The sequence below is a fragment of the Geotrypetes seraphini genome, chromosome 1 (assembly GCF_902459505.1).
Source record: "Geotrypetes seraphini chromosome 1, aGeoSer1.1, whole genome shotgun sequence".
Classification (NCBI taxonomy): domain Eukaryota; kingdom Metazoa; phylum Chordata; class Amphibia; order Gymnophiona; family Dermophiidae; genus Geotrypetes; species Geotrypetes seraphini.
In genome coordinates this window covers 72,282,236-72,297,110 of record NC_047084.1, presented here as the reverse complement: position 1 = coordinate 72,297,110, position 14,875 = coordinate 72,282,236, and the positions used below count along the sequence as shown (strand labels likewise).

Genomic DNA, 14,875 nt, shown 5'->3' with positions numbered 1-14,875 from the left:
TTCTTAAAAATCCTCAAGATTCTCTGTCTGCACTCATCCCCCTGACGGAAATATACTCTTCTTTCTCAGGATATAAAGTAAATTGGAGCAAATCAGTCATCTTTCCGCTTAATGACCACGCTTCATACTCTGACATACAAAACTTTTCATTCTCATGGTCCACTTCGCCTATAAAATATCTTGGTGTATATATTCATAAAGACCCTGAAGTTGTTATGGACTTCAATATCGCTAAATTGAAAGAAATGATAAATAATACCTTATCACAATGGTCTCCACTTTATATTACTTGGTGGGGTCGTATTTCCGCAATCAAAATGACTCTGTCCCCTAAAATTCTATTTAAACTCATCATGCTTCCAAGCTTATGTAAACCACAATTGTACAAATGGATAGACAGTCAATTAACTTCTTTTATATGGCAGCATAAAAGACCTAAAATAGCGCTCAGCAAATTGAGAGCAGCAAAATCCCTAGGGGGGATAAATTTTCCTGATTTTTATAAATATCATTTAGCCTCCTTAGCCAAATATGGTTCCTACTGGATAACATATAGAGCATCAGATGATCCTTTTGTAATCCCTTCTTGGTTAAACTTGGAAGTTTCCATTAGTAAACCAATTCCTATATATGCTCTTCCTACTATGACTATGCCTAAATGTCTCAAGAATTTCCCTCTCTTCCCAGCGACTCATACTGCACTTCGAGCATTTGATAAGGTAGCAGTACATTCCATCTTTTCCCACATGGATATGACCCTCTGGAACAATGTCATTGAAACTAAACAAACGATGTTTGAACTGGAAGAAATGGAAAGATGCAGGTGTGTGGCAAGTTCGGTCCCTTTATAATGGATCTGAGTTATTGCCCTTTTCCAAATTCTGTGAATCCTTTCCATCTCTCTCAACTAAGAAACATCAATGGCCAACTCTATCCTCTCTTCTATCCAATATACACTTATCTGATACCTCGTCCATCTATATATGGAGTACTACGACTATAGATATAGGAAAAGCTATGTCATTTTATTATAAGATCTTAAGAGATTTCTATTATAAATCATCCCCGGCCATTGTTGACAAATGGTCCAAAGATTTAGATGGAGAGTTGACTGATACGGAATGGTGTAGATTATGGTCAAAAATTAACAGACCCTTATTATCAGCTAGTATGTCTCAATCACTTCTATTTGTAATGTGGAGAGCGATATGGACTCCTTATAAAAAGAAGAAAGCAAACCTCTCTACTGATGATAATTACTGGCATTGCTTACAATCGCAAGGATCGCTTAGTCACATGTTATTCTCATGTCCTCTTATTAAACCTTTTTGGATGCAGATTTGGTCCTTTGTATGTCATATTACTAAATGTACAGCTGATCTCTCCTTTGATATTATTGTTAAGTGCTCTCTTCATCCCTGCTTTAAAACCAGTCTTTGCAAAGACAAGCTGATTGACATTATGATTTCAGTAGGCATTCAACACGTCCTTCAAAATTCAGACAAGTCAGCGTCTTGTCTGAATTTCACCTTCTGGTGGAATTCCTTATGCCTATATAAAAGATTTGAACAATATGCAGCTGAAAAAATGCCACAACGACAGAAACTATCGACCCAATCTCTTTGGGCTCCCATTGATGTTTATATTCAATCTTTATGATATTTTCAATATGTATATTATATTTTGCTTGTGAATATCTGATTTGTTTGCTATATTGTACCTCAGTTTCACCATGACTTTTGTGAACTGTACAAGTTGATGTATGTTTTCTATATCTGTATGATTTTATAATAAACAGATTGGAACTAAAAAGAAAATACAGTATATTTTTAAATATGCCTTTGCAGCTGTGAACTGTACATAAAGGAGAGTGAGAACTACTGCATTTTCGCTGTTTTATGACTATAATTTTAAAGATGGCACCTTGTTTCTTACCGAATGTTGTTTCATGCTGATTTACTGGCATTGGTTTTAAAGTCTTACAGAAGGTTATTTATCAAGTTTGGCAAGACTGATGCTCTAAACACGTATGGCTTGCTATTTAGTCTGTAAAGCTTACTGGTGCTGCTTTTAAGAGCAAAATCTAGGCTCCTGGTAAATGTGGTTTGTAATAACTGCGCAGGGTGGTTTTTGTATTCTGTGTTTATGTGTGGTTTGTATTCAACCTAGACTTGTAGATACAGCAAGTACATTTTAAACAAATATATGCACACAAAAATAGTACAGGGTTTATTAGAATAGATAAGGGATTTATCTTTCAACCACAAAACAGAATATTACAGGATAGCAGTCATTTTAATTTTCAAATTGAAGTCTGAAATTAGTCAGAAATCAGCATACAGAAATGTTCTAGCAATAAACAAAGTGTTAATGCATTTTACATTACTATATAAAGTTTTAAAAAAATTGTTAAGTGTTTATGGGAGTCATAGGCATGAAAAACCTTATGACAGGATTCCTTGGACAAAACTCCAGTGTGCTAACATTCTGCAGACTGAAAACCAGATCTTTTCCAGGTCTAGTCAGCCTACAAAAAAGAATGGGCAGTGCAGGTAACAAGATTTAACTGCTTTCTAAATTATAAAAATGTGATTTGGCAGGCAACAAATACTGATGTGCAGTTCATTCCTTTTCCAATACATACAATCATAAGCAATTCACTGCTCCCTTACTGAAACATGTAGATGAGCCTGCTTAATGATTATAAATTTGCTTTTGCCTTGTTGCATTCAATTATTCCATCAGACTGGAGTTTAGCAATTTCTTCCTCCGTGAATCCAGTCTCTTTTAGGATCTCATGTGTGTGCTCTCCCACCAATGGATCCCTTCTTAAGCTGGGAGTAGCCGGTGTCCGAGAGAAAAGCGGAGCAGGTCGCGGGCTGACTTTCTCGTCAACGTCCCTGATAAAAGACCCCCGTTCTTTATTGTGAGGGTGCAGAGAAACTTCCTCAAGGGGCAACACAGGAGTAACACAGGCATCTGTGCCATCAAAAATTTTGCACCATTCAGCTTGTGACTTCTTTGAAAATGTGTCTGTAAAAATGCTTCTCAGTGAAGGCCAGTCAGAAAAGCTGAGTTGATTGGGAAGTTTGGTGGAATCAAGCTCAAGTCCTAATGTAAATGAGGAAGAATATATATTAATGTCCCTGCCTGAGGCCTATGGAAATATTATAAAAACAAAGACAACACAACACTAAATATTTCTTCCAGGAAAAATACAGAAACATTCAAATGTTTAGAGCATTTCTATAAGGCAAACTTTTTTGAACCAGGGCACACTAGACCTAGTGTCTCCAGCTCAAGACACCCAGAAGTGTGCTGGCTTGATGACATCATGCGCATGTGTGATGTCAGCACGCCACCATCAGTGAATGCACAAAGGCCGGTGAAGGGACAATCGCACGCCAGACACCAACGCGCCGACAATCGAGCGCTGACAATTCAGCGCACGACACAAGCACGCCACGGGAAAACTTTATTTTAAAGAGCTCCGATGGGTGGTGTGGGGGCCCCCCCACTTTACTGCATGCTGCCATTGGAAGGGGGTGTTGGGGGGGTGCAACCCCCAACATTATAGAGAAAACGGAACTATTCCCGAAAAAAATCAGAAAAAGTTCAGTTTTCTCTATAATGGAGGGTTCCAAACCCCCCCCAACAGTAGCGTGAACACTATGTAGTAAAGTGTGTGGGGGGGTCCACACCACACCCCGCTTCAGAGCTCTTTAACCTAAGTTTTCCCGCAGCGCGCTGGTGTCTTGCGCTGAATTGTCAGCGCTCGATTGTCGGCGCGCTGGTATCTCGCGTGCGACTATGAACCCAAAGGCCCTTCAAACGGGCCTTGCGAAAAGACCCATGCTGGAGAGAAGACCGGCAGAGAGAAAAGATGCCAGCGTCGGGAGATTGCTTACAGGACGTGCCTCTCCGGCGCTGGCTTCTCTCCTCTTCCTCAGAGTACCGCGGCACACCAGAAATTTCAGGAGGCACACAGTTTGCGATATACTGCTGTAAGGTATGAGACAGTTTTGATACGGCTCACTTTTGGCAGTGACCTTGCAGGAAGAATCACACAGGCAATCGTTGTTACCCTCATTTTTTGTGGTTCATTTTAAACCTTATTTACCATGGACCCCTGACGAAGGTGTGTTGTCCTTGTCGGGTCCCTTGGTTGGTAAAAAGGTTTTATATTACTATATTTTAATTTTGGTCTAATAAATATTTGCCTGCATCTTTGTACATTATCTGCAGTTTTTTCTTGGTTTTCCAGGTATGAGACAGTAGCATTCCCTACATAATGAGAGACTCAATGACACAAAAGGGTCATTTTTTGCAGCTGGAGAGACCATGACTCAAAAAGAATGAATGAAAGCATTTCAATTTTTTAAAGAGGGAAATCAATAATTAAGTAGGAGCTAAAACGATGAATTATAGTATGGCAGGGGCATAGTGACAGAGAAAGGTACGATACAGAAAAAAATGTGACAGTATGGAAGGTGAGATAGACCTTCAACATTTGATGATATGAAAAATTGGAGTTGGAGAAAAGTCAGGGAGATGGAACCACAAAGAGTGATTGGAAACCAGCTATCACTAAGGTATACACACAAGAGTGAAGAGAATCTAAAAAGGTATGTTATATGCATACTTGGGTCATTTTTATATAGGTAGATAAAGATGTGGTATAAGTCAGACTTAGTTTACCAAGAGAGTCGGTAGCTCAGTACCGCAAGTTATAGAGCCCTGTGGTATAACAATGACACAACTCGCAATCAAGATCACAAGCAGCATTACTGTTTCTATGGGTTGATGGTACTATTTTGAACCTGGCGCAGGAAGGGGCAGGAACAAGTAAGGATCACTCCTGTTCTGAACCTACTAGACACCAGGGAATAAGGTAGGACTGGGTGTGGGACACTATGGCTGTTTTGGGGGAGGGAGTTGTCTTCAGATGTGTTTATGTTTATTAAAATTTGATATACAGTACCACCAAATCTTACCACAGATCTCAGCGGTTTACAGTAATATAAAAATAAGAACTTAATAAAATATAAAAGTATAGGAAAGCCCGGAGGAACTACTCAGGTGGTTCAGCTTCAGGGTAGGGGGATGGAGTTTATGTTTCAATAATGGCCATGGCAGCTTTTCTTTTTAAATTCTACACCACAGCTATACCGCATATGTATCATGGTGATCTGAGCATAGTCTGATGAGGATCAACTCAGCAGCTGTCCAATTAGCCAATATCTGCTTGTTGACTAGCTAAAAAAAAGGCAGCTTTGAAAACCTTTTGAACACTTATTTATTCTGAGAAATGGCATAAATCATAAACCAAATGAATATAATAATTGTGACTGACAAGTAGAAAGAATTTTTAGCAGACCTCATTTGACTGCTCTTAAGCCTGCTGAAGCTTATACTTATGCATTAATGGACCTTTACTGTATGGCATATTATTAAAAAATTCTGGGTCTGAAGCATTCCCTTTAATGATTCACATTTTACTTGATATTTATTTATAATTGGAACATTTAAAGTTTGTCAGTACATGAAGAGAACATTGCGATTTGATATGTGGTATTACAGAAAGAAAGGGAGTGTGTGGTGCAGTGCTTAGAGCTACAGCCCCAGCATCCTGAGGTTGTGGGTTCAAATCCTATGCTGCTTCTTCTGACCCTGGGCAAGTCATTTAATCCCCCATTGCTCTAGGTACATTAGGCAGAGTGTGAACTCACTGGGACAGATAGGGAAAAATGCTTGAGCACCTGAATGTAAACCACTTAATCTATAACTGGTATAAATACTAAAAATAAATAAATACATTTAGCTCCCATCTTTTTTTTTCAGTTGTAGCTGAAGGTGAGTTACATTCAGATTATGAAACAGTGGACATGCCTAAGTCTTTATAAGGGTTTTTATTGCAAATGGTGTGTGGTCTTTGTGATAAGGCATATGGGGACAGATTTAAGATCTCAATCTGTATACTCTGGAGGAAAGGTGGTAGAGGGGACATATGAAAGAGATGTTTAAATACCTACATAATATAAATGTGCATGAGTCAAGTCTCTTTCATTTGAATGGAAACTCTGCAATGAGAGGGCACAGGATGACGTTAAGAGGTGATAGGCTCCGGAGTAATCTGAGGAAATACTTTTTTACAGAAAGGGTGGTAGAAGCATGGAACAGTCTCCCGGAAGAGGTAGTGGAAACAGAGACTGTGTCTGAATTCAAGAGGGCCTGGGATAGGCACGTGAGATCTCTTAGAGAGAGAAAGAGATAATGGTTACTGCGGATGGGTAGCTCTATGACCTCACAATGCAGGTGCACAGAGCCTCAGCCTATAGGAAGAGGAGATGCAAATGTTAAGAGCCTTAGCCAATAGAGAGAGGAAGAGATAATGGTTACTGCAGATGGGCAGAGTAGATGGACCATTTGGCCTTTATCTGCCGTCATGTTTCTATGATGCTATTCAGTGTATGGGACTCGATACGTGTCATGTTTCGGCACTGCTGCTTGCGTCAGGAGTCCTAACAAATGTATAGCATTTATAATGAAACAACCAATATTTCTATTTCAAAACAGAATAAAGGACCACAATTGGTGCAGATCAAAAACAAAGGTAAATTGTCATTAGTGCCAGTCCCTGGTAGTCTAGCAGCCCCTATCCCCCAATCAATGTTCCTTCCAAGCCAGGAAACCAGATGTGCAAGTTATGATGTATTATGAGCAGCACATGGTTTGGGCTAGGCTGGGCTGGCACATTGTTGGGGGGTGGGGGATGCCAAAATAAGCAATTTTTGAAAATTATGACAAATTATATTTAAAAAAAAACCAAGAAGTAAAATTATTTCTATTGAACTGGAAAAAAAATATAAAGTTGTACTCCTATACAAATTAAAACAATATTAAAAAGTAACAAATAGGAATACAGTGGTGTGAAAGTTTAAACCTCCTTCCGTTCTGATTATGTCACACTACATTACAGGCAAACAAAAAACTCTAAGAAAAAACTGTCAAAATATCATATAACAAAGCAAAAAGGCATTGACAGTGCCCAGTATTTGATTCTTAAAGAACATTCACAAGACCAGAAAAGAATAATGAATTAATTAATGTGAGACACCTCAGTATGGGCCTAGGCATATATCAAGTGACTTTTTCGGCCCCGGGCAGAAACTCATAGGTGACCAGCACCAGGTTTTAAACCTAAATAAGCTCTGCCCCGTACATCGTTTGGTCTCAGTTATCATAAATAATTACCAAACATGATTACAGCAGCCAGCTGAAAACAAGGGAAGCCAGGGCTCAAATCCTACTGATGTTGCTTGAGATCTTGGACAAATCGCTTACCGTATTTTTTGCTCCATAAGATACACTTTTTTCCAAAAGTGGGTGGAAATATCGATGCGTCTTATGCAGCGAAGATATAAATTTTTAACACCCCCAACCCCCGTTCGGGCCTTTTAAAAACACCCCCAGTGTAGAGATGGAGATCTGATAAGTTCTGATCCAGGGCATCAGAACACAGGCAGGGTCAGCACACAGGCGGTTCTGAACGCAGGCCAGGTCAGCACACTGACCTAGGCCCTGTGTGTGTATCTAGGCCTGTGTTTGGATCTGAGGCCCTGTTTCTCATTCCCTCTCCCTTCTTGCCATGCAACCATTATAAGTAAAGGAAAAATACTAGCATCTTGTCACAAGACTTTTGCCAAATATTAACCTGACACAGGTTTACCCTTATCTTATCTCTTATCTTGTTTAAGAATCCCTTATATGGGCAACAATCAGACTTTGCCTACAGCTTAAGGCTAAGGAGCATGCATTATAACTTTTGGACTGTCACATGCTTATCTTATTTGAGCTGTCCTTATTTGGTAAGGACTAGAGAATGACACAGTGACGGTTTACCCGCGGCCACCGCATTTAAGCCGCGGGTCACCGCCGAAAACGGGGAAGAAAACTAGCAGTCGCTGCGGTGACGGGGACAAGGCCATTCACCGACCGCGGAAACGGTGAACAGGTTTGTCCCCGCGGGCCAATGTACCCCCTTCTAGGAACCGCTATTTACCTGTGTTTCACCGTGCTCCTCATTTGTCAGATCAACCCTTCCTGCCAATCGCAGCAGAAGGGTACCCAACCCCTCCTGCCGGTCCTCCCAATGGCCTCCCCTAAGATCGCCGGCAGGAGGGTACCCAACCCCTCCTGCTGAACCCCCCCCCCAACGAACCCTCCCACCCCGGAACCCCCTTAGTCTTACTTTCCAAGTTGGACCGGACAGCTCCTCGCTCGTCTGGCCAGCAGGCCTGCCTCCGTCCAAATGAGGCGGGCCCGCCCCTCCCCTCCCCTGCCTCCCAATGGCCTCCCCTAAGATCGCCGGCAGGAGGGTACCCAACCCCTCCTGCTGGACCCCCCCCCAACGAACCCTCCCCCCCCGGAACCCCCTTAGTCTTACTTTCCAAGTTGGACCGGACAGCTCCTCGCTCGTCTGGCCAGCAGGCCTGCCTCCGTCCAAATGAGGCGGGCCCGCCCCTCCCCTCCCCTGCCTAACCCACAGGATCCTAGGGCCTGATTGGCCCAAGCACCTAAGGCCCCTCCTATAGCGGGAGTGGCTTTAGGTGCCTAGACCAATCAGGCCCTAGGATCCTGTGGGTTGGGCAGGGTAGGGGCGGGCCCGCCTCATTTGGACGGAGGCAAGCCTGCTGGCCATACGTGTGAGGAGCCGTCCGGTCCAACTTGGAAAGTAAGACTAAGGGGGTTCCGGGGTGGGAGGGTTCGTTGGGGGGGGGTCCAGCAGGAGGGGTTGGGTACCCTCCTGCCGGCGATCTTAGGGGAGGCCATTGGGAGGACCGGCAGGAGGGGTTGGGTACCCTTCTGCTGCGATTGTCGGGAGGGCCGTTGGGGGGGTCTACAGGAGGGGTTGGGTGCCCTCCTGCCGTGATCGCTGGGGGGAGGGGAGACTTGCAGCCGTAGCCGCGGTCACTATGCTAATCACGGCAGCATTTAAAGTACATGTCGTGTTTGTTTTTGCATTGCTAGCCCCAGGGGTGGTGGAAGATTAGTGATTGAAAAACTGTATGAAAAATAACTATTTTAAATTTAGTGATCAAAATGTGTCAGTTTTGAGAATTTTTATTAATTAATTTTTTCTCTGCGTGTTTTGTTTTTGTATAGTTATTAACTAATATTTAACTAAGTTTTAAAGTTTTAAAGAATGTTTCCTTTATACGTAAATAAAGAAAAGTGAATGGGATTGCAGTGGCGGTGACGGGGCGGTGAATGGGGTGGCAGTGGCGGTGACGGGGCGGTGAAGAGGATGGTGAGACGGGGACGGGGCGGTGACGGGGATGGTGAGACGGGGACGGGGCGGTGACGGGGATGGTGAGACGGGGACGGGGCGGTGACGGGGACCAATTTTTTCACCGTGTCATTCTCTAGTAAGGACATCAGCTGACAGGCATTGCACAGGTATTGCATATTGCACCATTTTCTCTGCATACAGTGTGCTTTGTGTTTTTTAAAATTTTATTATTGATAGATCATTTTGATTTGGACATTTTAAAAGTAGCTCGCAAGCCCAAAAAGTAAGGGTACCCTGGTATGATGGTGGCTCTGGGAGACATCCGGGGCAGCCCTCATTAACTTTTGAGGGTTTTTTTTAGGGTTGTTTTTTTTAATACTGTGCCTCTCTCTACTCAGATATGGCACAGAACAGGAAAAATGTATGGGAGGAGGAGGGGAGGGGGGAGAAGAGCTGCATGCTTGAAGGACAAGGCATTTCTCAATAGCCAAAAGAGAATGCATTTGGAAATGTTCACAGCTTTGAAGTTTGAAGGTGGGCAGATGGGGATGAATGTCATCAACACATACTGATCAGCAGTGGCATGAGCCAGCATGAGAAGATATTTGATGATTCTTCAGCTCATAAGAATGCAATGGCCCCTAGCTTAAAAATTAATGACGACCAGTGCTTTACAAGCCTTTCTGCACTTGTGGCATTTGCAAGTCAAAACGAGTCAATCTGTAGGTCAGAGGACAGCTAGGCAAAAAGGGTGCTAGGCTTTGAGCAAAAATTCAACTGTGATCAGAAAGTGGCATGCACCGTTCTTTCATTGCCCTTGAAAACTAAAGCACATGTGCAACTGCCACAAGAGATAAAAGCGAGGATAGCTCTTGCAATTAACAGGTCAGCTGGTTGCGCATTTTCCAAAAAATAATTGAAGCTACTTCTCTTCAGCTTCTTCCTATGTAAAAGAATGGTGATGATGGTGATTACAAGACAGCAATGACAAAGCTTCAGTTTCAATGCTTTGAACAAACAGAAAGCTGAGTTTAATTACTGCTAATTAGAACTTAAAATTTCTTGAAATAATTAATGTGGAGGGTTATTTCTTTGATGTAGAACGGAGAAAGATTGCTGAATGAAGAATTAGTCTTCATTAGCTTCCAGTTTTTAACAGCATACTATGAATTTAGGAATCCTTCTTAATGTATGCTTAAAAATGTAAAAAAGAAAATTTACAGACAAGTGATGCAGATGCAAAGTTAAGAAATGGGGGGATTATGTCCCTTCTAGTCCCTTAATGACAACTATTACAGTAATATGAACCCTCCCCCCCAAAAAAATAATTCTTTTTTGTTACATATACTTATAACCACACTGAATGAATTTTGATCTTTAAACAAAATGTAATATTAGACAAAGGGAACCTGAGTAAACAAGTTAGTATTTAAATTATAATTTAATATAAAGAACAAATTTATTCAATACCCAAATCATCAAGGTGAACAGCAACTGCTCTCTAAGTTTCTCTATCACCCAACTTACCAAATTTAATTGATAATTAGATTCATCTGATTGAATAAAGCTAAGCATGATTACCCTGATACTAACAGGATAAATGTAAAATTGGGGCATGCTAGAGAGGTAAAGTTCATAGATTAAATCAAGGACTATGGGCTATATTCACTAAGGCTATGGATCGGATCCGATCCATGAGCAATCCTTGGCTGGGGGGCTGATTCCCCCCTCCAACCGATCGCCCGGATTGCTCTCCAGCAATCCCGACACATCTATAGATGGTCTGCGCAAGTGCTGGCCCTCCGTGCCCAGAAGAACTTTTTTTAAAAACTTTTTCGCAAGCCCGTAGGGTCCTCAGCAGTTGCTTATTTTTTGATCGGCCAGCCCAGTCGATGTGCCTCATTTTTTTTAGTGAATCGCTGCCTGCCTATATTTGCATGCCATTCCCCATCATTTGCATGCGCTGATCAGAGGATGATCAGGACAGAAGTTAGTGAATCAGGTCAAAGGAAAATCAGGTCACAAAGGGATCGCTAAGTGGTCGGGACTTGATCGGTGGGCTTAGTGAATCTAGCATTATGAGGAGTGTGTGGCATAGTGGGTAGAGCTACTGCCTCAGAATCCTGAGGTTGTGGGCTGCTCCCTGTGACCCTGGGCAAGCCACTTAATCCTCTACTGCAGTGTTTTTCAACCGCTGTTCCGCGGCACACTAGTGTGCCGCGAGATGTTGCCTGGTGTGCCGTACGGTCAGGGCCGCCATCAGGGCAGTACCACCAGTCTAGGGAGAGGGGCGGTCCGTCCCACGTGGACAGGAGAGAGCTGGACGGGGGACCCGTGGAGTTCAATACATCTCGAGCCGCGAGGCTCGTCTTCTGTTCCTGCCTGCCCTGCAGCTAACATATAGCCGATCGCAAGCATTCCCCGATGTCAGCGCTGACGTCGAAGGGAGGGCTTAAGCAAAGCCTGCCCTCCGACGTCAGCGCTGACGTCGGAGAATACTTCCGTTCGGCTATTTGTGCGCGGCAGGGCAGGCAGGAAGCAGAAGACAAGCCTCGCGGCTTGAGCTTCGTTTTGCTGAGAAAGTTGCAAAGATGGGCTGGGAGGCAAACACGGAACACAAAAGGGGGGAGGGAGTGCGTTTTGGACACAAGGCATGAACTTGGGAGAGAGGAAGGGAGGGAAAGAGATGCTGAGGTGGGGGAGGGAATGGGTTTTTGGACACAGAAGGCATGGACTTGGGAGAGAGGAAGGGAGGGAAAGAGATGCTGAGGTGGGGGAGGGAATGAGTGTTTGGACACAGAAGGCATGGACTTGGGAGAGAGGAAGGGAGGGAAAGAGATGGTTGTGTACACGGGGAATAGAAGAAAGGAGAATTTTTGGTCATAGGGAGGGAGTGAGGTACAGATAGTGGCATACCAGGGTGGGGGGGGGCGGTCTGCCCCACCCCGGGTTTACGTCCCAAGGGGGTGCACAGCTGGCCACCCTCCAGTGTTGTCCCTAGGCCGGCAAACTGCGGCTCTTTAGCCACTTGAGTGCCACCGCCGCCAACGGTGTTGTTGGCGGTGGAAGCATTATAAAATACTTTCTTTGTGTTTATTTGATTCCTATTCAAGAGAATTACTTTATATATAGTCAATATAGGCACAGAGTTAAATTTTTTAACATTTTCTAATGGTTAACATTTTAACATTTTCGTAATTTTTTTCATGAAACAAGTGTGCCTTTGCCCAAAAAAGGTTGAAAAACACTGCTCTACTGCCCCAGGTACATTAGATAGACTGTGAACCCACCGGGACAGATAGGGAAAATGCTTGAAGTAGCTGAATGTAAACCGTATTGTGTGTGTGGTTGTATAAACGAGAAAGAGTCAGTATAAAAGTCCCAATCCCTTTTCCTTTATGGAGCAGCTGATTCAGGAACTAACAAGGGTGGGAACATTTCTAGACCTAGGGCTAGATTCTCAAATCTTTGCGTTAAAAACTGATGGGCCACTCACAGCCGTTATTGTAGCGATTACAAAAAAGCACAGTTACTTACCGTAACAGTTGTTATCCAGGGACAGCAGGCAGATATTCCCACACATGGGTGACGTCACCAACTGAGCCCCGCAGCGGACAGCCTCGATAGCAAACTTGCTTGAAGATCTCGATCTTCACGCGCATGCACGCGTGCCTTCCCGCCCGAACTAGGGGGCGCATCTCCTGAGAGGATCCTCAGTTCAGACACCTAGCCAAGAAGCCAACCAGGGGAGGTGGGAGGGTTGTGGGAATATCTGCCTGCTGTCCCTGGATAACAACTGTTACGGTAAGTAACTGTGCTTTATCCCAGGACAAGCAGGCTGCATATTCCCACACATGGGTGACCTCCAAGCTAAGTAAAAAGGGATGGAGGGAAGTTGGCAATTTACAAAAAAAGATTTTGCAAAACAGATTGGCCAAAGTGGCCATCCCTTCTGGATAAGGTATCCAGACAATAATGAGAGATGAAAGTATGAACCGAGGACCAAGTGGCAGCCTTGCAGATTTCCTCAATAGGAGTTGATCGGAGGAAAGCTACAGATGCCGCCATAGCTCTAACTTTGTGGCCCGTCACTCGACCTTGCAGAGAAAGACCAGCCTGAGTGTAGCAGAAAGAAATACAAGCAGCCATCCAGTTGGAGATTGTGCGTTTTGATATAGGACGTCCCAATTTGTTTGGATCAAATGAGATGAAAAGTTGAGGAGATGTTCTGTGAAGTTGAGTGCGTTGGAGGTAGAAAGCCAAAGCACGTTTACAGTCCAAGGTATGAAGAGCAGCTTCTCCAGGATGAGAATGAGGCTTTGGAAAAAACACAGGTAGAACAATAGACTGATTGATGTGAAATTCTGAAACAACTTTAGGTAAGAATTTAGGATGAGTACGGAGGACCACCTTGTCATGGTGAAAAACTGTGAAGGGTGGATCTGCAACCAAAGCTTGTAACTCACTGACTCTTCGAGCAGAAGTGAGGGCAATCAAAAACACAGCTTTCCAAGTGAGATACTTGAGGTGGGCTTTGTCAAGCGGTTCAAAAGGAGGTTTCATAAGTTGAGCTAAAACAACATTTAGATCCCAAACCACTGGAGGTGGTTTAAGCGGTGGATGGAGATTGAGAAGTCCTTTCATAAAGCGAGAAACCTTAGGATGTGCAGAAAGAGGTTTTCCATCCAGAGGCTGATGAAAAGCAGCTATAGCACTAAGATGGACTCGAATAGATGTAGTTTGAAGTCCAGACTGGGACAAATGAAGCAAGTAGTCCAAAACTGATGCTAAAGAGGACGATATAGGTTGCAAGTGACGCATAGAACACCAAGCAGAAAATCTAGTCCACTTCTGGCCATAACATTGTCTAGTTGAAGGCTTTCTGGAAGCAAGTAATATATTTTGAACAGACTGAGAAAATTGAGGAAAGTCTGTTATGCAGAAAGGTACCAAGCCGTTAAGTGTAGAGACTGCAGATTGGGATGGAGCAAGGATCCTTGACTCTGCGTGAGTAGAGAAGGAAATATGGGCAGAAGTAGAGGCTCCCTGGTGCTGAGTTGAAGTAGAAGGGAGAACCAAGATTGTCTGGGCCACCGAGGAGCTATCAGAATCATGGTGGCATGTTCGGACTTCAGTTTGACAAGAGTCCTGAGAATCAGAGGAAACGGAGGAAAGGCATAAAGGAACTGATTCCTCCAATCCAGTAGAAACGCATCTGCTTCGAGATGTTGAGGAGCATAGATGCGGGAGCAGAATTGAGGTAGTTTGAAGTTGAGAGGTGATGCAAACAGATCTATCTGTGGAGTTCCCCAACGGGCAAAGATTTGGCGAAGAGTTGGAGAATTGAGCGGCCATTCGTGAGGCTGTAGAAGACGACTCAATTTGTCCGCCAAATAATTGTGTTGACCCTGAATATAAACAGCTCTGAGGTAGATGTTGTGAAGAATTGCCCAATGCCACAATTTCAGAGCTTCTTGACAGAGGGAGTGAGATCCCGTCCCTCCTTGTTTGTTGACATAGTACATGGCTTCTTGGTTGTCTGTACGTACAAGAATCACCATGTCGTGAAGAAGATGTTGAAAG

The 14,875-nt window shown here is 43.5% G+C and overlaps 1 protein-coding gene across 5 annotated transcripts in view; it reads right to left on the bottom strand.

The window, feature by feature from the left end:
• Positions 1–2,206: 2,206 nt before the first annotated feature.
• The window catches only part of AMACR (alpha-methylacyl-CoA racemase), a 59,407-nt gene continuing 46,738 nt past the window's right edge, over positions 2,207–14,875 (bottom strand). For all 5 annotated transcript variants that reach the window (XM_033933144.1, XM_033933155.1, XM_033933170.1 and 2 more), the window contains exon 6: positions 2,207–3,111. In XM_033933144.1, the coding sequence (XP_033789035.1) occupies positions 2,702–3,111 (410 nt within the window). In that variant the 3' untranslated portion in view covers positions 2,207–2,701. The remainder of the gene's footprint in view (positions 3,112–14,875) is intronic.